Genomic DNA, 25,237 nt, shown 5'->3' on the forward strand with positions numbered 1-25,237 from the left:
GGACCCTTAAAAGTAGATGATGTCTTATTTCTGTCTGATGGCTCCAACTGCTTGAGTCATAAATTCTACTACATTTCTCAGAAGGCCGCTTCGGTGACACTTCGTTTGTGTTCCAAACAAAACACAGAGTACGAACTGCACTTTAGATGAGACTCCTGCCAAAACTCATCCATCATTGTTCATATTGTGTTTCCAATCAGGACAGTCTTGTGTTCATTGTGGGGAAGATGGATGGGCTGATGGTTGTCAGTGGGCGGAGACACAACGCAGACGATGTTGTTGCAACGGCGCTTGCTGTAGAGCCAATGAAGTTTGTGTACAGGGGCAGGTAACATCTCCTCAAATGGTTCTTTTGTTGACAGTGTAAGGAATGCACTGCACTCTGACCAGTGTAACCATGTTTTATGTTCTGCATTTCAGGATAGCAGTGTTTTCTGTGTCTGTGCTCCATGACGAGCGGATCGTCGTTGTGGCAGAGCAGAGGCCAGATGCCTCTGAAGAAGATAGCTTCCAGTGGATGAGCCGTGTTCTTCAGGTGCGCTAAACTAATCTGTCAGATTGTCTTTGGGTTTCCATTTTGCAAAATCGCTGTTGCGGTTAAAGCTACATTGAGTCAAATAGAACCCCAAATGCAAGCAACCAGGAAACAGGTGTGACAGGCTAAAACCAAGGTGCCTTAATAATCCACAGTGACAGTGATATAACAATAGTACCAGGGTGATCCACCGTGACAGCCAATCCCAAACATCAAAAGACTGGGTGAAGAACCGAACGAGGAAAACCCCAAAAACGATTGTCTGAAACACAGCAGGGTGCAAAACACATACAAACTGGAGAACAAGGTGGAGACAGACAAGATGCATGACAAATAATCGACTGGCAAATGAACAACGTGAAGGTGCAGCTTAAATACAACCTCAACTAATTAACAACAGGTGTAAAATCAGTTGCAACAGAAAAATAAAGAAACACCATGAGATAACAGATAAAATGAACAACACAAGGTACGTGGAAATAAAACCTGATCAGTAAACATAAAACCAAAACAAAATGCAAAGAGACAACATGAAGTGATGAACATCTCAAACCAAGTTCACAGACAAACTGTAAAACAAATGCAAACAATGAATAAAAGACCTCAAAATAGAGCAGAGTGTGACCCCGAAAATCTACATGATGAACAAACACAGAGACACAGGCAGCGGACCAACAATACAACAGTAGATAGGGGACACACAAGACCTCCAAACACAGGAGAGAATCATACCACGATACACACGCTCATACATGCACACGCCCAGCACAGATACAACAGGAACACATACAGATGACAACGAGCAAATGGAGAAGCATACACACCCACATACCAAAGATGGACACAGACCGGGGGCGCACCCACACACACCAGGCACAGGGCGTGCGCACACACACCAGACTCAAAGATGGGACAGGGGAACACGCAACACACGCACTCACATAAAAGGCACAGAAACAAATACATACATACAGCTCAGACCAACCCACAACAATCTCCTTTAAATAAGTAATCAGTCACAATGTTACTTTTTTGCCAAGATTTTATTATTTTCATGTGTTAATACAGTTTAGATAAAGAACTTTGACTGTTTCTGTAGAGTATGAAATTAGTCAAACACCTTGTTGTTTGCATTGAAAAGTCATTTCCAGTAATATATACATGAATTAATTTACCATAAAATGTGCTAAATATTAAAGAGTAAACAAAATAACTAATTTATGATTAGTCTTAACTATTAAAATTGTATTAATTTGGATGAGCTACTTACTTTGTCTATTATCTCCTGTTTTTTGTCTTTGTGAAATAATGCTCTGTAAACATTCAAAGTAATCATTCATTCATTCATTTTCAAACACTTATTCAGGTCCGTGTCATGGTGGCAGCAGCTCAAAGTAATCAGTTTTTTCTTAATCTGAACAAGTCTGTCACTTCCTTGAATACAGTATATTCTTTAATAAAACAAACACAATTCTCTGTAGCATCAAATTTTCAGTTTAATCTTATATGAAAATTAACATTTGGATATCTCAGATTTAGCCTTTTGCTTGTCCAGCCCTCTTTCCAAGTGGCAAGAATCAGTTTCTTGAATGTATGTTTGCAAGACACCTTGTGCCCTATACTACTCCTTTATGACCTTCATACAATATTCTATATATGAAATTAGGAGTGTAGTGATGCAGTCAGCTCACTATGTCAGAATTTGGTTCTGTTACACTCACATTACTTGCTTACTGTTTGTAGCTTTTAAATTTCTTCTTATAGCTTTGTTTTTGTTCATATAAAGAAATTCAGATTATGCTTCAGTTACAGTGCTGCTATTTTTTCTTCAGTCTTTAGAAAACTGTGTGCAGCAGAGCTTTGAACCTCAGGTCCAGAATTGTGTTATACTACAGACAGCCATATAAATAGCTTGTAAATGTCCACAAGATTTTTGGGTATTATCTGCCTCACATTGGTTGCTACACTCCTTCAGAGTAGATGGTTTCAAGATTAATCACAGGGGCTAGTTTAAGGTGTTGGCTAGAAAAAAATATATAAAACAGAACTGTGCTTACTTTTTGTGGAGCAGTGTGCATATTTCCTTTACAAAACAGATTGCAGAGCTATGCCACTTGTGTGGTTACTATTTAATGTTAACCTGCTGAGCAAAGGCAAACCCACCTGGCATCAGCAAGCATGTGGTCATTAAACATGAAACAGCACATATAAAAGTACTTAACAGCAAGAAGAAAGTCACAAAAAAGAACAGTTGTTATGACAACGTCCTATAAAATTTTACATTTACTCAATAAGATAAAACATGCAGTCACAAAGGTAATGTATGATTGATATGTTAAAATGAAAAGAAACCTTTTCAGTTAAAGAGCTCTGTTTATCTTCTCTTTTTTCATGCTGGCATGTATTATCATCTAATCTCCAGGCCATAGACAGCATCCACCAGGTGGGGGTGTACTGCCTGGCTCTGGTGCCAGCCAACACGCTTCCCAAAGCTGCCCTTGGTGGCATTCATATATCTGAAACCAAACAACGCTTCTTGGAGGGCGCCTTGCACCCCTGCAACGTCCTCATGTGCCCCCACACCTGTGTCACCAACCTGCCCAAACCACGACAAAAACAGCCAGGTAGTTTGCTATTCAAGTAAACTCAGATCACATTTAGACTCAGTAGATTGGTTCACTAAGGTATTCAATGTGGTCATACATTATTGTCATTTCTGTTTTATGAGAACATTGATTGGAGAGAACACTTCACATTTATGATGATTTTGTTGTGATGGACAGAGGTTGGTCCTGCTTCCATGATAGTGGGAAACCTAGTGGCAGGGAAGAGGATAGCACAGGCCTGTGGGAGAGATGTGGCCCAACTCGAGGACAATGACCAGGTATGTGACATAGAACATCTTCATTTCATTCATCTCATTCTCATTCATTCTGTCAAGATGTGGATAATTGTTTACTTGACTCAGATTCACCGTACCAAATCACAGCTTTTGTATTTCTTAATGCTTCCTGTAAATGGAGTTTGCATCATAAACATCATTATGTCCCTTCAGCTTTTTCCCTGGTGGTCGCCACAGCAGATTAGATATGGATCTGCATGTTTATTTGACACAGGTTTTAGACAGTATGCCCTTCCTGATGCAACTCCACATTACATGGAGAATGGACAGGGCTGGTCTTGAAGTAGGAGCCTTGTGCTCAAAAGACAAGTGCACAAACTGCTTGACCACCATAAATGATGTTTGTATTATTATTATTTATTACATCATAATAAATATTCTTTTCATAATAAATATTTCTGAAAACGCACCTTGTTCCGACTTGATGCTCCATTTAATTTTCAACTGTTTGTGTAGTAGGCCATCTTTATTCACACCTGACTGATGTTTCTGCCCTTAGTTCCTCTACATACAGGATGTGCTGCAATGGAGAGCTCAGGCCACTCCAGACCATCCTCTCTTCCTTGTTCTCAATGCAAAGGTACTGACTGATATTCAGCCTTATTTTGACTGAATGAGTCACTCAGGTGGCAGATGGTTACACTGCAGGAATGAAGCGCAGCTGTTTTCTTTGACCTTTTGATTTTGTAGTGTAGCGCTGTATATATCACACATTTATATCTATTTGCCTTCAGGGCACAGTGGCGAGCACAGCATCCTGTCTACAGCTGCACAAGCGTGCAGAGCGGGTGGCAACAACACTGGTGGAGAAGGGCCGCCTCAACACTGGAGATCATGTAGCACTTGTTTATCCACCAGGTAAGAACTGCTGCTGTGAATCATTCTACAGTTTGTCTGCATATCACATGTACAGATGCACAAACCTGATTCCTCTGTTGGAGCTCTGAAATAGTCTTCAGCAATGTTGTTGGCTTTGCCTACTCTTTTTTCTCATTATTGGCTGCTTTTACTACGGTGGTGCCGCATGGCGCCAAGCAACGCCGTAATGAAGCCTCACAGGACATGTTCTGGCATGTCCTGGCACGTCCACAATTTCTCGGATAATCACTCGATGGAAAAACCACCGACAGCTGTCTGAACGCCATCTCAAAGCCGTCCTGTGAGACCAAAACGGAGGTGGTTTTGTCTCGTTCGAGTAGCGAATCCATCGTGACGCGCGAAGCCTCCGTTCGGCTTTCCATGACAAAATCTCTTGTTAAAAGTGAAATCTGCCGGAAAATGGTTGATGTCCAGCTCTTGTGATAACCAGAGAAATTGCACACGATGGTCACGGATCCATACAGCCATCCATTTAGAAATGAAATGGTCGCTCAGCCTGTCGATGGCGGCTTCGGAGCACGGCGCACCACCATTCGCTCTGGGCTGTCCTTAAAGCGACAGTAACGCTCCGTAATCTCTTTGAAGCCCATAAAATTTTCACCAAAAACCATCTGAATTTCTCGAATGGTGTCCACTTTGATGTCCCTCACAGTTTCTGAAAAAATTTTGATCAAGCAAAGCGGCAGTCTCTGAGCCATTCCTAAACAATGAAAAAAACGACGAGAGGGGTGGACCACTCCTCACTCAAAGCCTGCTCACAGGCGAATGACGCAACCGACAGGCGTGGAAAAACTCACGCATGCGCACGAAGGTTCAAGCTTGGCTGACGCAGTCACACGTGATTCAAATCCATATGGTTTTTGAAAAAAATAATAAGGTTGGATACTTTTCTAATAGACCTCGTAGAATCAGTTGAGGAGATCACAAATGCCATAGCTCATAAATTACATTCAATTGGAATATTCATAGAGCTTAAAAAAGCTTTTGACACAATCAATCATGATATATTAATCAATAAACCTGAACGGTATGGGATCAGGGGATTAGTGTTGCACTGGGTGAGAAGTTATTTTAACAATTTGTGAAGTTGGGGGGAATATACATCATCATGCTTGGACATTGCTTGTGGTGTCCCACAGGGATCAGTATTGGGTCTGAAACTCTTTTTACTTTATATAAATCATATCTTTAATGTGTCCAAGATATTAAAATTAGTATTATTTGCAGATGACAAGTATTTTTTGTTCTGGGGGGATTTGCAGAAACTACTAAGGAACATCACTACAGAAATGGGAAAGCTGAAAATGTGGTTTGACAGAAACAAATTATCATTAAACTTAAGTAAAACAAAATATATGTTATTTGGCAATTGTAATAAAGACATACAAGTACAGTTACAAGTACAGGGGATAGATATTGAAAGAGCAGTGGTGGGCACAGACAACCAAAAAATTAACTTCAATAACATAATCAGATAACTGAAAAGTTATCTTCGATAAAGATAAAACAATAAACCACCCAAAAATTTATCGTAAGTTACAGATAACCGATAACAGATAAATTCCAATATTATCTCTGGCACATTTACAACTACTAGTAAAACAAATTTAATAGTTTCTAATAATATTAAAAATAACAACAGACCCAAACAATGAGACCACATTTTTTTCTTTCAACATTCGGCCCCTGCTGGAAGCTCTTGTTTATTACAGCCCTCTCAGCACAGAGACACAGAAGTCCGATAATGAAAATGAAATCGTCAATAATTATCTATTATCGGAACTGTGCCCACCACTGTGAAAGAGTATATGAAACTAAATTTCTTGGGGTGATAATTGATGATAAAATAAACTGGAAGTCTCATATAAAACATATACAGAGCAAACTGTCAAGAAGCATTTCAGTTCTGGACAAAGTTAAATACATTCTGGACCACAACTCACTCTGCATTCTCTATTGCTCAGTGATCTTACCATATTTACACTATTGTGCAGAGGTCTGGGGCAATAATTATAAATGTACAACACAACCATTATTCATACTGCAGAAAAGAGCTATAAGAATAATTCATAATACTGGTTATAGAGACCACACAAATTCGCTATTCTTAAAAACAAAAATTTTAAAATTTACTGATCTGGTTCATTTTCAATCAGTACAAATCGTGTATAAAGCAATAAACAATTTACTTCCTGGAAATATTAAAAACATGTTCTTTAATAGAGTAGGGGATTATAATCTGAGGGGGGAGTTTAATTTAAAACATCAGTGGGCACGTACAACATTAAAAGGTTTTTGTATTTCTGTTTGTGGAGTGAGGATGTGGAACAGACTGAGGGTGGAGCTCAAGCAATGTCCAAGCATGAATCAGTTTAAGCAGCGGTATAGGTACATGTTTTTTTCTAGGTATAAGGAGGAGGAAGGATGTTGAGGGTTAGGGTGTTTTGTTGATCATTGTTAAGTTGTGTGCACTTTGTTTTTCTATCTTGTAAATATGTAGTATAAAATCACACGCATTGCATATGTATGTGGGTATGTATGTATGTAGGTATGTGTATATATATGTATGTATCAACACTAGAGATGTTTATGATGACGAGACTTGAGTTTGTGTTGTATTAAATGTGTTTGTAGCATGGCCCAAGCAGAGGGTCACCCCTTAGAATCTGGTCTGCTTGAGGTTTCTTCCTCAGTACATCAGAGGGAGTTTTTCCTTACCACTGTCGCCTGTGTGCTTGCTTTGGGGGTTGGTAATGAGTATATATGTATGTATGTTTGTATGTATATAAGGGGTGGGTGCTTATAAGCATTGCTTCTGCTCACCCCCTTTTGGTCACACATGTCACTGTGGAATTGTCTTGTGTATCAGTTTGTTTGTTTTTTTGTTATTGTTGAGTTTGTGTGCCAAATAAATTCATTCATTCATTCAAACACACAGCCAGGGCAACTAAAGAGGGGCTCCGTAAGAAGCATTTCAAGGTCCTGGAGTGGCCTGGCCAGTCTCCAGACCTGAATTCAATAGAAACTCTTTGGAGGGAGCTGAAACTCCAAACCTGAAAGATGTGGAGAAGATCTGTATGGAGGAGTGGAACAAAATCCCTGCTGCAGTGTGTGAAAACTTGGTCAAGAACTACAGGAAACGTTTGACCTCTGTAATTGCAAACAAAGGCTACTGTACCACATATTAACATTGATTTTCACAGGTGTTCAAATACTTATTTGCAGCAGTAACATACAAATAAATTATTAAAAAAAATCATACATTGTGATTCCCGGATTTTTTGTTTAGATTATGTCTCACAGTGGACATGCACCTAAGATGAAAATTTCAGCCCCCTCCATGATTTCTAAGTGGGAGAACTTGCAAAATTGCAGGGTGTTCAAATACTTATTTTCCTCACTGCGTGTGTGTGTGTGTGTGTGTATATATATATATATATATATATATATATATATATTTATTTATTTATTTATTTTTTAGAGAATAATGTGCAAAGTTCTGCTCAGTTTCAATATTCATAAAATGTTTTGCAGTGCTAGATTATGCAACTGAAAATCTATTTCATTTTGGTGATAATCTGGATCTGAGTCCTGGATTCATCAGTTCATTTGTCTGCAGGAATTGATCTGATTGCCACCTTCTACGGCTGCCTGTATGCCGGCTGTGTGCCAGTGACTGTCAGACCGCCCCACCCTCAGAACCTGGCCACCACCCTGCCCACCGTCAAGATGATTGTTGAGGTAACAAAATGAATTCTGATTCACAAAAAAATAGTATGAAATCCCTCTCAATTGAATTCATAGAATTAATTAAATCTACCAGTCTCAGAAAGATTGCAGTTATGTATATTACCATCCCTGGTTCTTAAGACCAGGCACCTAGGTGGCTCTGTCCCTTCTTCTTTCTTCCTCGTTTTAGTGTTTTTAATATTTAGGAGTACCTTAGTATACACTAGAAGAGTTCCACCTTAGATTTGGAATGTATAATAGAATATATACCTTACTGAATTTTCATGTTATATACTGTATGTAGTTTCAATGTAGTACCTGTGTTAAAGGTCAGTAAGTCAGTGTGCATCCTGACCACTCAAGCAATAATGAAGCTGCTGAAATCCAAAGAGGCTGCTGCTGCTGTGGACATTAAAAGCTGGCCTATGGTGTTGGACACAGGTGAATATTTACTTTGGAATTCCATATACAGTAACAGTGTTATTGTTTCCTGCTTTTGGCTTTTAATTTTTACATAGCTTCTATTTTTTTTTTTTTTTGATACACCATGGTGGTTATGGTTTTGCATTTGATCAATTTGGTTTTTGAGAGGCAGAACCCATTGAACCTAGTTATTAGTATCAGTTCTTGAACATTGCAAAATAAGGTACTTGGCGATCTCTAGTGAACAGTTGATTGCATAGCACAAGTGCATTTGAGTTGATGTCGTGTAACATTTCAATAAGACAAGTGATGTGCTAAAAATAAACATATTATGATGACATGCAAGTGTCAGAAGATGATTATGTTGTGTGAAATGATGTATTGCTGACAACATTTAACATATGCTTAGAAGGATAATTATATACTGTTTACTGCACAAAACTAGTTAATAGGGTTTCGAAAACACACCTGATGTATTCAATGCACTGTAAATCACATGTTTGAAAATGTACACTATTTAAAAAAAATGCCATAAGACAGAATCTGGAAGTAAAAGTTAAAAAAATAAAATAAACTGAAAACTTGTTTTTAATCAAGGGGAAATTGTTGCCACCCTTTGGACAGTAGTTTGTTGATGCACATTTGGCAGCAATTACAGCATCATGTCTTCTTGAATATGGTGCCACAAGCTTGGTGCACCTATCTTTAGGCAGTTTTGCTCATTCCTCTTTGCAGCATCTCTCAAGCTCCATCAGGTTGGGGAGCATCGGTGCATCATGCTGCCAACACCATGCTTCACTGTAAGGCTGGTGCCTGGTTTCCTCCAAACATAACGCCTCATATTCACACCAAAGAGTTCAGTCTTTGTCTCCTCAGACCAGAAAATTTAGTTTTTCATGGTCTGAGAGTCCATCGGGTGACTTTTGGCAAAGTCCAGATGGGCTGTCATGTGCCTTTGACTAAGGAGTGGCTTTCGTCTGGCCATTTTACTATACAGGCCTGATTGGTGAATTGCTGCAGAGATGGTTGTCCTTCTGGAAGCTTCTCTCTCCACATAGGAATGCTGGAGCTCTGACAGAGTGACCTTGGTCACCTCCCTGATTAAGGCCCTTCTCCCAAGATCGCTCAGTTTAGACGGGTGGCCAGCTCTAGAAAGAGTCCTGGTGGATCCGAACTTCTTCCATTTACAGATGATGCAGGCCACTGTGGTCATTGGGACCTTCAAAGCAGCAGAAAAGTTTCTGTACCCTTCCCCCAGATTCGTGCATAGAGACAGTCCTGGCTCTGAGGTCTACAGACAATTCATTTGACTTCATGCTTGGTTTGTGCTCTGACATGCACTGTCAACTGTGGGACCTTATATGTAGACAGGTGTGTGTCTTTCCAAATCATGTACAATCAATGAATTTACCCCAAGTGGACTCCAATTAAGCTGTAGAAACATCTCAAGGATAATCAGTGGAAACAGGATGCACCTGAACTCAATTTAAAGCTTCATGGTAAAGGCTGTGAATACTTATGTACGTGTGATCTCTTGGTACTCTTACTCCATTTTGGAATAAATACTCTTGGTATCTTGGTACTCCCCACCTATGAACCCAGGAGAGGAAGAAAACCAATGTTAAAATATGGTACAAACCTAACCTGATTTATCGTTGTCTGGCTCCTGATGCTTTAACTCTTGACAGATGTACTGATTTAGTTGTTTATATGGGAAATACGAGGTCTGTGAGAAAAGTATCCGACCTTTTTATTTATGCAAAAAATATATGGATTTGATTCATATGTTTTTACGTCAGCCAAGCTTGAACCTTCGTGCGCATGCGTGAGTTTTTCCACGCCTGTGGGCAGGCTTTGAGTGAGCACTGGTCCACCCCTCTCGTTGTTGTTTCATTGCGAGGAAATGGCGGAATGATTTGGGCTTTTTTTCCATCAGAATTTTTTCCGAAACTGTTAGAGACAGGCAGCTGGAAACCATTCAAAAAATTTATCTGGCTTTCGGTGAAAATTTTACAGGCTTCACAGAGAATAAGGAGTGTTACTACAGCTTTAAGGACTGCCCACAGTGGCGCACGGCACACTGCGCTCCGAGCCACCATCGAGAGGCAGAAACCACCACATCATTTCTAAACGGATCGCTGTGTGGAGCCGGGACCGTCGTGTGCAGTTTCTCTGGTTATCACAAGAGCTGGACATCAGCCATTTTCCAGCAGATTTCACTTTTAACAACAGATTTTGTCATGGAAAGCCGTGCGGAGGCTTCGCGCGTCACGACCGATTCGCTGATGAAGCGAGACAAAGGAACACCTCCGTTTCGGAGAGATAAAGGACAAGTTGGGACATGCCTAGCTCTCCACAGTTTCTCTTATACTCACTCGACTGGTAAGCACTGAAAGCCGAGATAGGCTTGTCCCAACTTGTCCTTTATCACTCCGCAATGGAGGTGTTCTTTGTCTCGCTTCACCAGCGAATCGGTCGTGATGCGCGAAGCCTCCGCACAGCTTTCCATGACAAAATCTCTTGTTAAAAGTGAAATCTGCCGGAAAATGGCTGATGTCCAGCTCTTGTGATAACCAGAGAAATTGCACACGATGGTCCTGGCTCCACACAGCGACCCGTTTAGAAATTATGTGGTGGTTTCTGCCTCTCGATGGCGGCTCGGAGCGCGGCGAGCCGTGCGCCATTGTGGGCCGTCCTTAAAGCTGTAGTAACACTCCTTATTCTCTGTGAAGCCTGTAAAATTTTCACCGAAAGCCAGATAAATTTTTCGAATGGTTTCCAGCTGCCTGTCTCTAACAGTTTCTTAAAAAATTCTGATGGAAAAAAAGCCCAAATCATTCCGCCATTTCCTCGCAATGAAACAACGACGAGAGGGGTGGACCAGTGCTCACTCAAAGCCTGCCCACAGGCGAATGACGCAACCAACAGGCGTGGAAAAACTCACGCATGCGCACGAAGGTTCAAGCTTGGCTGATGTAAAAACATATGAATCAAATCCATATATTTTTTGCATAAAATAAAAAGGTCGGATACTTTTCTCACAGACCTCATACATTTGATTTTGTGCTTCTAAAATACTCGTTACAACTTTTGCTAAGGATGTAATTATTTTCAGCTTCCTCTCTTGTCTGTCAGCAGGACACCTCAATAAATCATTCAGGGATTCCAGGGAAGTTTCAGGAGGGGTGCATCGTGGGTAAAGGAAGAGCTGATTAGATTTTGAGCCACACGCAAATCCAGAATCATTTTTAATGAATATTTTTATCATGTATGAGTGGTGCAGATATCGCTCTCTTGCCTCACAGCTCAAAGCTCTGTGGTTCAAAACATCAGTAAATAACTCACTCACATTTTTAGGATGTCTCACACTGATTTCCATGTTATTTGTGCATAGCCAGAACAGTGCCCTCACCTGCACTTCAACTCAAAGGACAGATAACCAAAGACAGTTCATTTTTCAGTCTCTGGGTGTCGTCTATCTGTCACATGCTCACACACAAACATATTTTCTTGCCAGCAGGTGGCACTGTATGTGTGAACATTAAGACACAGACTTTGATATTTCTCCTTTTCTGGTTTACCATCTAGATGACCTCCCCAGGAAGAAGAACCCTCAGATCTATAAGCCGCCCACTCCAGAGATGTTGGCATACCTGGACTTCAGCGTGTCCACAACAGGCATCCTAGCAGGGGTCAAGGTGCACAGAGTGATGATGCTGTTCTGTTCAGTCGGTGGACGCATGCTCTTAATTTGGATGCACCATTTATGTTCCTGTGTGTCATGTTCTCTGTTTTTAGATGTCTCACTCTGCCACTAGTGCCTTGTGTCGCTCCATCAAACTGCAGTGTGAGCTCTACCCTTCGCGGCAGATTGCCATCTGTTTGGACCCCTACTGTGGCCTGGGCTTTGCTCTGTGGTGCCTCTGCAGGTAAAAAGGGCATGCATCCATTTTCTGGTCTGGTCTTTTCATACTCAGAGATGTACACGTGATGGTATAAATGTGTTTGAACTTTCACATGTGTGCACACGTTTCTGCTTTCAGTGTGTATTCGGGCCACCAGTCTATCCTGGTTCCTCCTCTGGAACTAGAGAGCAATGCGTCTCTGTGGCTGGCGGCAGTCAGCCAGTACAAAGTGCGGGTCACCTTCTGCTCTTATTCTGTCATGGAGATGTGCACCAAAAGTCTGGGCTCACAGACTGAAGCGCTGCGGGTTAGTTTGTGTTTTCAGATGTCAAGTACTGTTACAGTGGAGGAATTCAGGTGCAACATTTAAAGCTGCAGTGTGCAGGATTTCGGTTTATTAACAGAAGTGGAATATAGAATTCATAACCATCTGTTCATTTTTGTGTAATTACCCGCAACAACAAATTGATGTGCTTTCATGAGCTTATAATCAGCCGTTTGTTGATACATGATACAGTAGCCCACAAACAACATGCTTACTCCACCTTTTGCGTTTTGCAGCATGACCAAGACTGAAGAAAAAAGATGACTCAGTAGTTGCTCCCCTATGTGCTGTTTGCTGGTTCCCAGTACAGGCTAAAGCCTTGGTCACATAGCAAGATTTTAAAAATATTTGTAGGTTTCCAAAACCTGAGAGACCACACACATGAAGATAAAAAAATGATAGATCTAATAGTGTTGGTCGTACAGTATGTGGTGTGCAGCCACACGGTAAAAACAACACACCACACATGAACATTCCCAGGACAGGAAATCTCGCAAAATCTCTCAAGATTAAACGTGACCTCAGAGTAAACAAACAGAGATAGTGTGTGGATTATTTACAACAAGCAAAAAACGATACAAAAAGAAAAAGAAAAGGCGTTCTTTAAAGGAGTGGAGACTGCGCAATCACCGGACGATCTGGTAAGCCATAACAGTAGTTCTGATGTTCAATTCCACTCCGTGCATCTGTCACCTCCCTTTCTGATTGGCTACACGTCACATTCAGCAGGCTGCGTGCTCGTTTGTGGTCGGGGGACACCACAAGCACTGTGATATTGGGCCAAGACAATCCAACATGTTGAATATCCCCATTTTGCGGTCAGAGTGCTCCTGATGTCCTTCTGAGCAGATCAGAGCACTCTTAACACACCACATACGGCAGGAATATTTGATAAGATCATCTGTAGCATCATCATGATAGTCGGGCTTCCTTAAGATTGTCAGAAGGGGAAGCTTGAGTCCGATATTGGCCTAATTATCTTGCTGTGTGAACCAGGCTTAACTAGTATAAGAACCCTCATTTTTGTGAAATGGGGCCTCATACATGTTACGTATGACAAGAGCAGGCATTGCCAGTGAAGAAATGCAGGAAGATCCAAAATTGTGACCAGTAACTGCATAATGTAGTCTACAACCTTTCCACGAGATGACTTTAAATGCTACACACTGTAGCTTTAAGGAGATTTCGTTAATTATTATTTTTCCCAGTGTTGTAGTTACAGGGATGCATACCGGGTTACTGAGACACTTCCCTGTATCCGTTATGGTTTTCAGCTCTTTACCCCTAACTCCACTATGTACAAAGTATCCTACTAGATATTTTGTCAGTCTGTCTTGGTGTGAATTTATTTGAATATAACTTATTTGAAGTACACAGTAGATACTTCATAGTTCATACTTTCGCCATAGATACACCCCCCGAGGAGGAGATGAGCCGATTGGTGTGTATATTTGCATGTTAATGAGGATGAAATTTTTTTCCCGTTAATGGCCATAACTCAAGAATATTTTGATCAACTTTTATGATAGTAACACAAATAGAATGGAATTTACAAATATGCCAATTATTGTGTTCATGTGCATAAATTATTCCAACAGCCATTATGTTCTGTGGTGTGATTTATGTGAAAACATGCAAATAATTTTGGTTAAAGCTGTAGGTTGCCTGTAGTCTGGTGGGACTTACCTCTTATTTTACAAGTTGTTGTAATAAATTTAAATTTACAGCTCTTAAGACTGCTATTTGTTTACTTACTGTTTATTTAATGTTTTTATTGTTTTTAACAAGTTAGGTAAATCATATAATTAGTGCTCATGATTAATTGGAAGGTTGTAGCAATATGAAAATACACGTCTTACCTTGTACTTAAAGTTTTCATGCAGTTCTCTTCAACCTGTTTGTATTTGAGGGCAACAAATACACATTATTTCCACAATTTGCTCTTTAATTGATTCTGTAATTAATACACTTTTTTTTTCCTTTTGCAGTTGCGGAATGTGAATATGTCCTGTGTCCGTACATGTATGGTGGTGGCAGAGGAGAGGCCTCGCATAGCGCTCACTCAGACCTTCTCAAAGATCTTCAAGGACTTGGGGCTTTCGCCGCGTGCAGTCAGCACAACGTTCGGCTGCAGGGTTAATGTGGCCATCTGTCTGCAGGTAAACAGCTAGTAAACCAATAAGAGGAGAGGATGGGGGAGCCGAGGCTTCCTGTTTTTCTTTATATATCAGTCAGTGTGTATTTTGAGTTTTAATGTGTCCAACGTTTGAAGCAACTGTTGAGAATATAAGTTTTTTTTGTGGCAGCTCCATTTTTTTGTGGAAGTGGTCAACATATGGTCCTGGTATGGATCCATGTGATGATTTGGCACAGTTTACACCAAATGCCCCTCCTGATGTACTGTATGTAGAGAATGGTGCACAGGTGGCAGTTGTGTTCTCGAGTAATCAGTTAGTTAGAATATTGTGAAAAAATGTCTGTTTCTTCAAGCCCAAGATGATGTCCTCAAATGTCTTGTTTTGTCCACAACCCAAAGATATTCAGATTACTGTCAGTGAGGAGGAATGAAAGTAGCGATGAAATCACAAACATATTCCCCCAAATATCACTCAAAACAATTCAACAGTTGTGAATATAGTTGGCATGTCATTTACACTCAACAAAAATATAAACGCAACACTTTTGGTTTTGCTCCCAGTTTGTATGAGATGAACTCAAAGATCTCAAACTTTTTCCACATACACAATATCACCATTTCCCTCAGATATTGTTCACAAACCAGTCTAAATCTGTGATAGTGAGCACTTCTCCTTTGCTGAGATAATCCATCCCACCTCACAGGTGTGCCATATCAAGATGCTGATTAGACACCATGATTAGTGCACAGGTGTGCCTTAGACTGCCCACAATAAAAGGCCACTCTGAAAGGTGCAGTTTTATCACACAGCACAATGCCACAGATGTCGCAAGATTTGAGGGAGCGTGCAGTTGGCATGCTGACAGCAGGAATGTCAACCAGAGCTGTTGCTCGTGTATTGAATGTTCATTTCTCTACCATAAGCCGTCTCCAAAGGCGTTTCAGAGAATTTGGCAGTACATCCAACCAGCCTCACAACCGCAGACCACGTGTAACCACACCAGCCCAGGACCTCCACATCCAGCATGTTCACCTCCAAGATCGTCTGAGACCAGCCACTCGGACAGCTGCTGAAACAATTGGTTTGCATAACCAAAGAATTTCTGCACAAACTGTCAGAAACCGTCTCAGGGAAGCTCATCTGCATGCTCGTCGTCCTCATCGGGGTCTCGACCTGACTCCAGTTTGTCGTTGTAATCGACTTGAGTGGGCAAATGCTCACATTCGCTGGCATTTGGCACGTTGGAGAGGTGTTCTCTGCACGGATGAATCCCGGTTCACACTGTTCAGGGCAGATGGCAGACAGCGTGTGTGGCGTCGTGTGGGTGAGCGGTTTTCTGATGTCAATGTTGTGGATCGAGTGGCCCATGGTGGCGGTGGGGTTATGGTATGGGCAGGCGTCTGTTATGGACGAAGAACACAGATGCATTTTATTGATGGCATTTTGAATGCACAGAGATACCGTGACGAGATCCTGAGGCCCATTGTTGTGCCATACATCCAAGAACATCACCTCATGTTGCAGCAGGATAATGCACGGCCCCATGTTGCAAGGATCTGTACAAAATTCTTGGAAGCTGAAAATGTCCCAGTTCTTGCATGGCCGGCATACTCACCGGACATGTCACCCATTGAGCATTTTTGGGATGCTCTGGACCGGCGTATACCAGTTCCTGCCAATATCCAGCAACTTCGCACAGCCATTGAAGAGGAGTGGACCAACATTCCACAGGCCACAATTGACAACCTGATCAACTCTATGCGAAGGAGATGTGTTGCACTGCATGAGGCAAATGGTGGTCACACCAGATACTGACTGGTATCCCCCCCAATAAAACAAAACTGCACCTTTCAGAGTGGCCTTTTATTGTGGACAGTCTAAGGCACACCTGTGCACTAATCATGGTGTCTATTCAGCATCTTGATATGGCACACCTGTGAGGTGGGATGGATTATCTCAACAAAGGAGTGCTCACTATCACAGATTTAGACTGGTTTGTGAACAATATTTGAGGGAAATGGTGATATTGTGTATGTGGAAAACGTTTTAGATCTTTGAGTTCATCTCATACAAAATGGGAGCGAAACCAAAAGTGTTGTGTTTATATTTTTGTTGAGTGTAATATCTCATGATCATTGATTAGTTGTTGCAGCTCTGTCTGGAAGGCGAGCACGCTAACTATTTGCATTACTGTGCTGCCCACTGGGGAAGTCATATAATAATGAATGTAGAAAAACTGCTTTATCCTAATAGCGGGCAGTATTTTATTAAAGCAGTGACAAACATAGAATTGAACAGTTCAGCTACCAGCTAATTATTGAAGTAAATTTTTTGTTGGTGGATTATCTTTTCAGCTAACTTTGAAAACTGTTAGCAGACCCATTAGCATCCACTAAATTTAGTTCCGCTAACATTTTCTTTTTAATTTTTGAATAAAATTTAACAGCCAGAAATATTTCTAATCTCTAAAATCATATGTTTGTTCCTGTTGGAGCTCATACACAAATCCAATAAGTGAAAGAGACATCGCATGAAGGCATCATCGCCTCAAGGACACTCAAACAAGAGTAAATTTATGAGTAGATAACCAAAATTATTTCCGTGTGTTTTTATTTCTTACTGTAAACTTTCTTCTTTGTTTAATACGAGCGAAGCGCCGCGCAGCGGTGTGAACCTCGCTGTATGGTCGACAGAGACACAAACCAGAAATGGCACAACAAAATCTGCCGAGTGGGGAAAAAGCCACAAACCGGACATCATTGTCATAAAAAGTTGTAAAAAGCCACAAACCGATGGTAGACGAAGCCGCAAACCGGAAATGACATGGTGAGATGCTGAAGAGCTTCGCTCATTCATGTCTGCGTCATATACATATTACTTTCTGTGAGGTCAATACATTGTACTCGTACTTTGAATGTAAATTACTGTTTAATTTCACTTGTTCATTTAATAACGGTGTTTATGTATATCTTGATCATCATCTGATTTGAGAATGCTACACTTTTTTATTTACACTTCAGCATATTAAAATTTCAGCTCTTCACAAAAACCCATACCAAACTTATCAGTTTTATAACCGATTAGCAGTTATCAAAGCTTAGTTGTAGGTTAGTTGTGCCCACCATTGGAATTGAAAGTCAAGCACATTGGTTAGTATAAATGTTAAAATACACACACAGTACACTGAGTCTGAACACAAGTTCACTGTGATTGTTTGGGTTTTATTTTTTTAATCTATGGTTTAAGTCTCTTTCTCAGTCTGACTGTTAATTTTTCCTTCTGTTGTGTTTCCTTCCTTGTTTTTCCGATCTTGGTGGTTTGGTTGGTTCATGTGTGTGTATGCATTGTGTTGTGTGTATGTGCGTCCATGAATATGAAAATATATGTCTTTATCTGTCTGTCCGTGCCGTCACCCTTCCCCTCAGCCCAACAGGCTCGGCAAACTGGCTGAGCAGGTACTGTTGGATCATAGTGGCCGTTTGCTCATTGCACATCCTGCATGATATTTAAACATGCTTATTACTCACATTACGCGTTGCTTTGACAAGCTTCAGCTCTTCTGTCCTCTTTGCTGCTGGTGATCTTAGCTGAGCCTAAGCTGTCCGGGCTGGTTTTTGTGTGTTATGGGTTTGTTTACATGCAATTTATTATTATTTTTAGTTAGCTAGCAGCATGAGCTGTGCTTTGATGAAATTACTCTGGGAACAGACCTTGAACCGACTTTTGCATCATCTCAAACATTATGCTGCCTGGCAGTGTTATGAATGAATACAAGAACATTTTACTTTGCAATTTCTGTGTGGCTACCAAAATAAGTAGGCACATGTCAGTTTAGGAACCTCATTGGTTTTGTTTTTTACTCAAGGCCAAAATATGGCCATTGGGTATTGCGAAGACTTTGCGTCTGTCTGTCTGTACTCAGCATAAGTCCAGTCCTATTACTGCCAGGGTCTTCAAATTCACAGGGCCTATTCTTGAGACACAGACATTGGACAAGGTCAGAGATGGCTAACCTTGACCTATTCTCATAGGCCAAAAGGTCACATTATTTCTACACACTCTTTCATTGATTACATGCTCATACAGCCAAGGGTATTGGAGCATTTAGTTTTTTTTTGTACGGTTTTAATTTTGGTGTCAAATGATTTGCAAAATACACATTTGTGTAGGCTGTAAGGGTCCGCTGTGTCAGAAACTGAACCATTAACATGGTAACAGTTAAAACAAAAAAAATTAAACCACTTTCTGGTCCAATTAAATGTTTTACCTGAAAATGGCCAAGACGTCTGTGTTTTCAACTTTGACCCTTATGAAGTAACTCCTTGCTATATTTCAGTAACAGGTCAGCAAATTCGTTTCTTTTGTTTTGTAATTTGACATCAAAATCAAGACAGTACAACTTGATCAAATATCCTGTTTTGGGAGGTTTATGATTTGGTAGACTGCAGTAATATTTTGCTGGTTATTATCCCAGTGAGATGTTCTGTTTTGATTTGCTTTATATAATGTTTGGCAGAAGGCATTGATGGACATCGCTTCAATCATTTCTGGATTTAATCCTAATGATTTCTGTTTTTGAAACAATTACTTTATACAGTAGGAGTTGCACAACTTCAGACTTTTTTAAGTTGACAGTCATATCACATCTCAAACATCAGGTCAAGGTTGACTAACAACTGTTGACATCATGAATGAAACCAAGTGAGAGAACAGTAATAATCAGTATCCACAAAATTAACACACATGCTGACAGCTCATCATGCAAGTATTTTGCACAAATAAGTAGTAACCAACAACACTAGTATGTTCTATGTAAATTTAAAAGAAAATTAAAATTTTAGCATTAGAGAAACTTAATTTGCCCAAGTTTCAATTTATCATGTGGTATAAGCTCACTTTGTTCACAGAGGGCCAGAAGATGACCAGGTCCACTTTATGAAGTTTTCAGTTTTGTAATATTGCACTTTTTCAGAGCAGCCATCAACCATTTATCAGTGTCCACTGTGCTTGATTCTTGTTTGCTTGTGCTCCATCAGGGTAAAAATTTGAAGCAAAAGCAGCGTTTGTTGCAGTTCTGGTTTCGACCGCAGCTGGCTGCAGCTTTTCTTTAGTTTTCTATCAGGTTGCCACGTCGGCACTTTATAAACCAGTCTGATAGGAGGCATGCAGGAGTAAGCAGTCTCATCCAGTTTTTGCACTTTTTTGGGATTGTGGGGGATCGTATTAGAACGGCGTCCTGTGGAATAAGGGTGTTATATTTGACAAATGGTGCCGTTGGACTTTAGTTGTGTGGCTGATCTGAGAGCTGGAGATATTTTTGGCTTTTATGTTTTGTTTTACACTCAACAAAAATATAAACGCAACACTTTTGGTTTTGCTCCCATTTTGTATGAGATGAACTCAAAGACCTAAATCTTTTTCCACATACACAATATCACCATTTCTCTCAAATATTGTTCACAAACCAGTCTAAATCTGTGATGGTGAGCACTTCTCCTTTGCTGAGATAATCCATCCCACCTCACAGGTGTGCCATACCAAGATGCTGATTAGACACTATGATTAGTGCACAGGTGTGCCTTAGACTGCCCACAATAAAAGGCCACTCTGAAAGGTGCAGTTTTATCACACAGCACAATGCCACAGATGTCGCAAGATTTGAGGGAGCGTGCAGTTGGCATGCTGACAGCAGGAATGTCAACCAGAGCTGTTGCTCATGTATTGAATGTTCATGTCTCTACCATAAGCCGTCTCCAGAGGCGTTTCAGAGGATTTGGCAGTACATCCAACCAGCCTCACAACCGCAGACCACGTGTAACCACACCAGCCCAGGACCTCCACATCCAGCATGTTCACCTCCAAGATCGTCTGAGACCAGCCACTCGGACAGCTGCTGAAACAATCGGTTTGCATAACCAAAGAATTTCTGCACAAACTGTCAGAAACCGTCTCAGGGAAGCTCATCCACATGCTCGTCGTCCTCATCGGGGTCTCGACCCGACTCCAGTTCGTCGTCGTAACCGACTTGAGTGGGCAAATGCTCACATTCGCTGGCGTTTGGCACGTTGGAGAGGTGTTCTCTTCACGGATGATGCGAAGGAGATGTGTTGCACTGCATGAGGCAAATGGTGGTCACACCAGATACTGACTGGTATCCCCCCCCAATAAAACAAAACTGCACCTTTCAGAGTGGCCTTTTATTGTGGACAGTCTAAGGCACACCTGTGCACTAATCATGGTGTCTAATCAGCATCTTGATATGGCACACCTGTGAGGTGGGATGGATTATCTCAGCAAAGGAGAAGTGCTCACTATCACAGATTTAGACTGGTTTGTGAACAATATTTGAGGGAAATGGTGATATTGTGTATGTGGAAAAAGTTTTAGATCTTTGAGTTCATCTCATACAAAATGGGAGCAAAACCAAAAGTGTTGCGTTTATATTTTTGTTGAGTATATTTTGTTTTTGTTACAGAAGATAAAAAGCTACTGAAATAAACTGGAGCTGGTTTGAAAATCATTGGAAGTTTTGACAGATTTATTAATGGTGTATTTCTGTGCCCCGCACGGCGCTTGCGCCACGAGGCGGGGCATATAGCATCCGGGTTGTCCGTCTGTCCATCCGTTTGGCTGTCCGGCCACAATTTGTTTGCCGCAACGTAGCTCGGCACCTATTGCTCGCAGAAACTTAATATTTGGTGGGTACATGCCTTGGAGTAGTACTTCGCATGGGTTTGAAGGCCAGTGACCTTGACCTACTTTTCAAGGTCACCAATGGCCACAACTGTCAAATCCTTTGTCACAACGTAGCTCTGCACCTTTTGCTCGTAGAAATGTCATACTTGGTGGGTACATGCCTTGGAGGAGTACTTCACATGGGTTTGAAGGCCGGTGACCTTGACCTCCATTTTCAAGGTCACTGACCTTGAAATTATGCCAATCCAATATGCCAATATTATGACAATCTCCAATTTTTTCATTGTATATCCCAGTTTACATCAAACACATAAGGCTTCAACCAAATACCCACCCCATACAAGTACATATTACTGCACTTTGCATGGAAAATAATACTGCACGTGGGGCATTTTGTGATGAATGTCCCTAGTCTTTTAATACAAGGTATTAGTCTTCTGAAAACACTGGCAGCTTTTGTCCAGGTCTCTTACCTGTTACCTGTTTGAGATAAAGTTCAAAGTGTCGCAGTGTGGCTGGTTGGCTTCTGGCTGCCCCCTCATGCTTTGTTTGTTATCAGTGAGCCCGTCCTCAGAGACACAACATTATTCAAATCAGGGATTTAACAGCTGCTTTACTGACTCGTACCCTGAACCTGTTTGTTTTTCTTTTTCCCTGAAGGGCACATCAGGACCAGACCCAACTACTGTTTATGTGGACATGAGAGCACTTCGACATGACAGGTAGGAGGCGCCACTCACACCTTCTACATGTGCAATATGTCAAAAAAGGATTTGTGCAACTTGCTACTCTTGTCTTTTTCCTGTTTGGGTCATAATTATAAACACTAGTTTTCTAAGTAATTGTGTTGTTTGAAAGAATATAGCAGTAGTGCTCAAAGTGTGGGCTGCTATCTGCAGACCCTGGTGGGCTGTGAGGGTACTACAATTGGGGCATGAGCAGTCATTAAAAATAAATACATTTTTTTTGGAATGGTCTCCAGTTGGCCCATCACATTCCGTATGATGTCTGCTCGCAACTCAACTCAAGTCCTTTTCATGTTGTTTTGATATTGGGAAACACCCAAAAATCAGAGGCAGCCTATCAGGAGAGTAGGGATGGGTATTGATAAGATTTTATCTATTGATGCCATTATCTATTCCGCTTATCGATTCCCTTATCAATACCTCGTGAATTTTCTGTGTACTCAAAGTAGACTTTACAGGTATTCTATGTCAACAACATTTTATAAATAAATAAATATGAAATTGGTCGCTGGATCCTTCATTTCTGTACATAAATAAAAATAAACAAAATCTGTAGTTTTTGTCAAAAGTATTTCCTTACAGACATTAATGGCATGAATGTTTTTTCATAACTCTGAGCTGAGCTCAGCCGGCTGCGCTGCACGACAGCATCAATATAATTCATAAAGAACGCAGGACGTTTCATTTTGGGAGGGAAAAAAAAGAACATTTTAGTCTATTGTAATTTAGTGTCATTTTATTTAAAGCAGCGATTCGCTTTGAAGCTATTAATTCCAACCGGACTCTAACTTGACTCGGCAGAGAGCGGCGCAGTGTTTGGAGCTGTGCCAACGGAATGGAGGACGATTGTCGTTTCATTCCTGCAACAAGACAAGCGTCCCAGTTATTGACTTTAATCCACACAAAAGGGCTCAGGATTTACTTTTTTTTTTGGAAATTTATTAAAAATAAAAAACTAAGAAATCACATGTACATAAGTATTCATAGCCTTTGCCATGAAGTTTAAAATTCAACTCAGGTGCATCCTGTTTCCACTGATCATCCTTGAGATGTTTCTACAGCTTAATTGGAGTCCACCTGGGGTAAATTCATTTGATTGGACTTCATTTGCACCAAGCTTGTGGCATCATATTCAAGAAGACTTAAAGCTGTAATTGCTGCCAAAGGTGCATCAACAAAGTATTGAGTAAAGGGTGTGAATATTTATGCACATGTGGTTTCTTGGTTTTTGTTTTTAATCAAATTTGCAAACATTTCAACAAAACCTTTTTATGTTGTCATTATGGGGTGTTCTGAGTACAATTGTGAGGGGAAAATGAATTTACTCCATTTAGGAATGAGGCTGTAACAACTTTCTGGATGCACTGTACATGGAAAAGAAAACGGTTACATGGCAAAGCATTGTTTTTGTTGTGTCTTCTTCAGAGTTCGTCTGGTAGAGAGAGGGTCACCGCACAGTTTACCTTTGACGGAATCTGGGAAGGTATGATGTCATATAAACCTGCACTAAACTACTAATTGTTGTGTCAATGTGTTCGTTTATCTCATGTGTTTATTTGTCACGGACAAAGCCCATTCTAGAGGGAGGAGTTTGAGTAAGACTTAACATCTGTTATTCCTGGCAAAGTGGTAAAAGTCATGTTAAACCTCAGATCTAATATCGTAGGTGACAGAGTTTACAGTTAGCAGCTGCACTCAAGGGAGCTGCCGGTAATAAAAGTCAACTACTTGATCTCAACGATGAGAATTTTCTCCTTTTTTTCCTGTTTCATGCATTCTATATTGACTTTTAAATGATGTTGACACAAAACACATGATAGTAAAACTCTAACTTGGTTGTTTGGTGAACTGTTTATTTTCTACAGTTAAATACACTAAATGTTTTGAATAAATTCTTAGTGATAGGTTAAAGAAAGACTAGACAAAATAGTCCCAGTTGGCTCTGCATTGGTTTCAAAATTTGATAAACTCATCGGAGATCCAAGGACCAGCTTTCTACAAACTTTGACAAAATTTGTCCTTTAGTTTTTGGGCAGTTATGTAAAGACAGAACAAAGGCAGAATGTAATCCTCATCACTCTCTGCTTTAGTTATGAAAGACTGCAGTAGCATCATGCACCAGATGTCTGGTAACCACCCCAGTTGCCCACCTCATGTGGTTTTGAACTGGGTGAAGGATTTTACAGTGACTAGAGCGAGAGATCTGCTATTAAATCCTGATGGGAGAATGAGTTGAAGAGTCAGTGGACACTGACTCGGAAGCACGTGATCTCTCCAGTCTCTCCCACAAAAATATACACAATTGTTCTTTGACCCTGATGGTACGAATTGCAAAATATGATTTGCAGACTAGAAGTTGTGATTATGTTCAGATTCCAGTCATATTCCAGTTGTTTTAAGCTCCGTTTCCACCTCAGGAACAGTCTCATAACTGACCTTCTCAGCCGTTGTGTCTCCATTTGTGTGTAGACCCGCTGGGCTCATACAGCTACGTAGGCAGTAACAGCAATTATTTAATGCTTGTGATAGCTGCACAGGGAAGTAAGAGTTTGCTTGCTTGCTAGCTGTTGCTAGAATCCAACATTAGTGCACTAGTCAGAATGCAAAAGCTGGTGTAACACTTTTTAATTTGGCTTTTTTGTCTCTGAGGTCAAAGGTTACCTTGTTTTGATGACAGCAGAGCTGTCAGATTTTGTGTGCAGGATGATGTCACTGATAGAGAATTACTACTTGTATAACTGCCTGTTTCATTCACATCTTTAACATTTAGTTTAAAGAAAAATCATGTGACTCAGTTCCACCACATGCCGAAACGTGTAAAAACATGTAGAAAAGCAAATGTTCCCAAGTATTCTGGACCCTCTGGCCTACGTTACGTCTATCTTGTTGGGTTTCGGCCTCTTGGTACTGAATTCTACAGATTTGTGCCCCTTTCATTCTCAAGGCGGTGACGCCATCA

General features: G+C 40.7%; 1 protein-coding gene across 6 annotated transcripts in view; it reads left to right on the forward strand.

The window, feature by feature from the left end:
* The window catches only part of dip2a (disco-interacting protein 2 homolog A), a 254,093-nt gene that overhangs the window by 225,147 nt on the left and 3,709 nt on the right, over positions 1–25,237 (forward strand). For 3 of the 6 annotated variants that reach the window (XM_034185907.1, XM_034185909.1, XM_034185911.1), the window contains 15 exons: positions 201–328; positions 421–535; positions 2,958–3,159; positions 3,319–3,419; positions 3,937–4,017; positions 4,172–4,295; positions 7,936–8,057; positions 8,375–8,486; positions 12,057–12,166; positions 12,267–12,397; positions 12,512–12,680; positions 14,687–14,857; positions 18,262–18,291; positions 22,193–22,254; positions 23,704–23,761. In XM_034185907.1, the coding sequence (XP_034041798.1) occupies positions 201–328; positions 421–535; positions 2,958–3,159; positions 3,319–3,419; positions 3,937–4,017; positions 4,172–4,295; positions 7,936–8,057; positions 8,375–8,486; positions 12,057–12,166; positions 12,267–12,397; positions 12,512–12,680; positions 14,687–14,857; positions 18,262–18,291; positions 22,193–22,254; positions 23,704–23,761 (1,716 nt within the window). Of the gene's footprint in view, positions 1–200; positions 333–420; positions 536–2,957; positions 3,160–3,318; positions 3,420–3,936; positions 4,018–4,171; positions 4,296–7,935; positions 8,058–8,374; positions 8,487–12,056; positions 12,167–12,266; positions 12,398–12,511; positions 12,681–14,686; positions 14,858–18,261; positions 18,292–22,192; positions 22,255–23,703; positions 23,762–25,237 lie in introns of those variants that run through there. The other 3 variants (XM_034185908.1, XM_034185910.1, XM_034185912.1) reach the window with 2 other exon arrangements.

The sequence above is a fragment of the Thalassophryne amazonica genome, chromosome 14, assembly GCF_902500255.1.
Source record: "Thalassophryne amazonica chromosome 14, fThaAma1.1, whole genome shotgun sequence".
NCBI classification, from domain to species: domain Eukaryota; kingdom Metazoa; phylum Chordata; class Actinopteri; order Batrachoidiformes; family Batrachoididae; genus Thalassophryne; species Thalassophryne amazonica.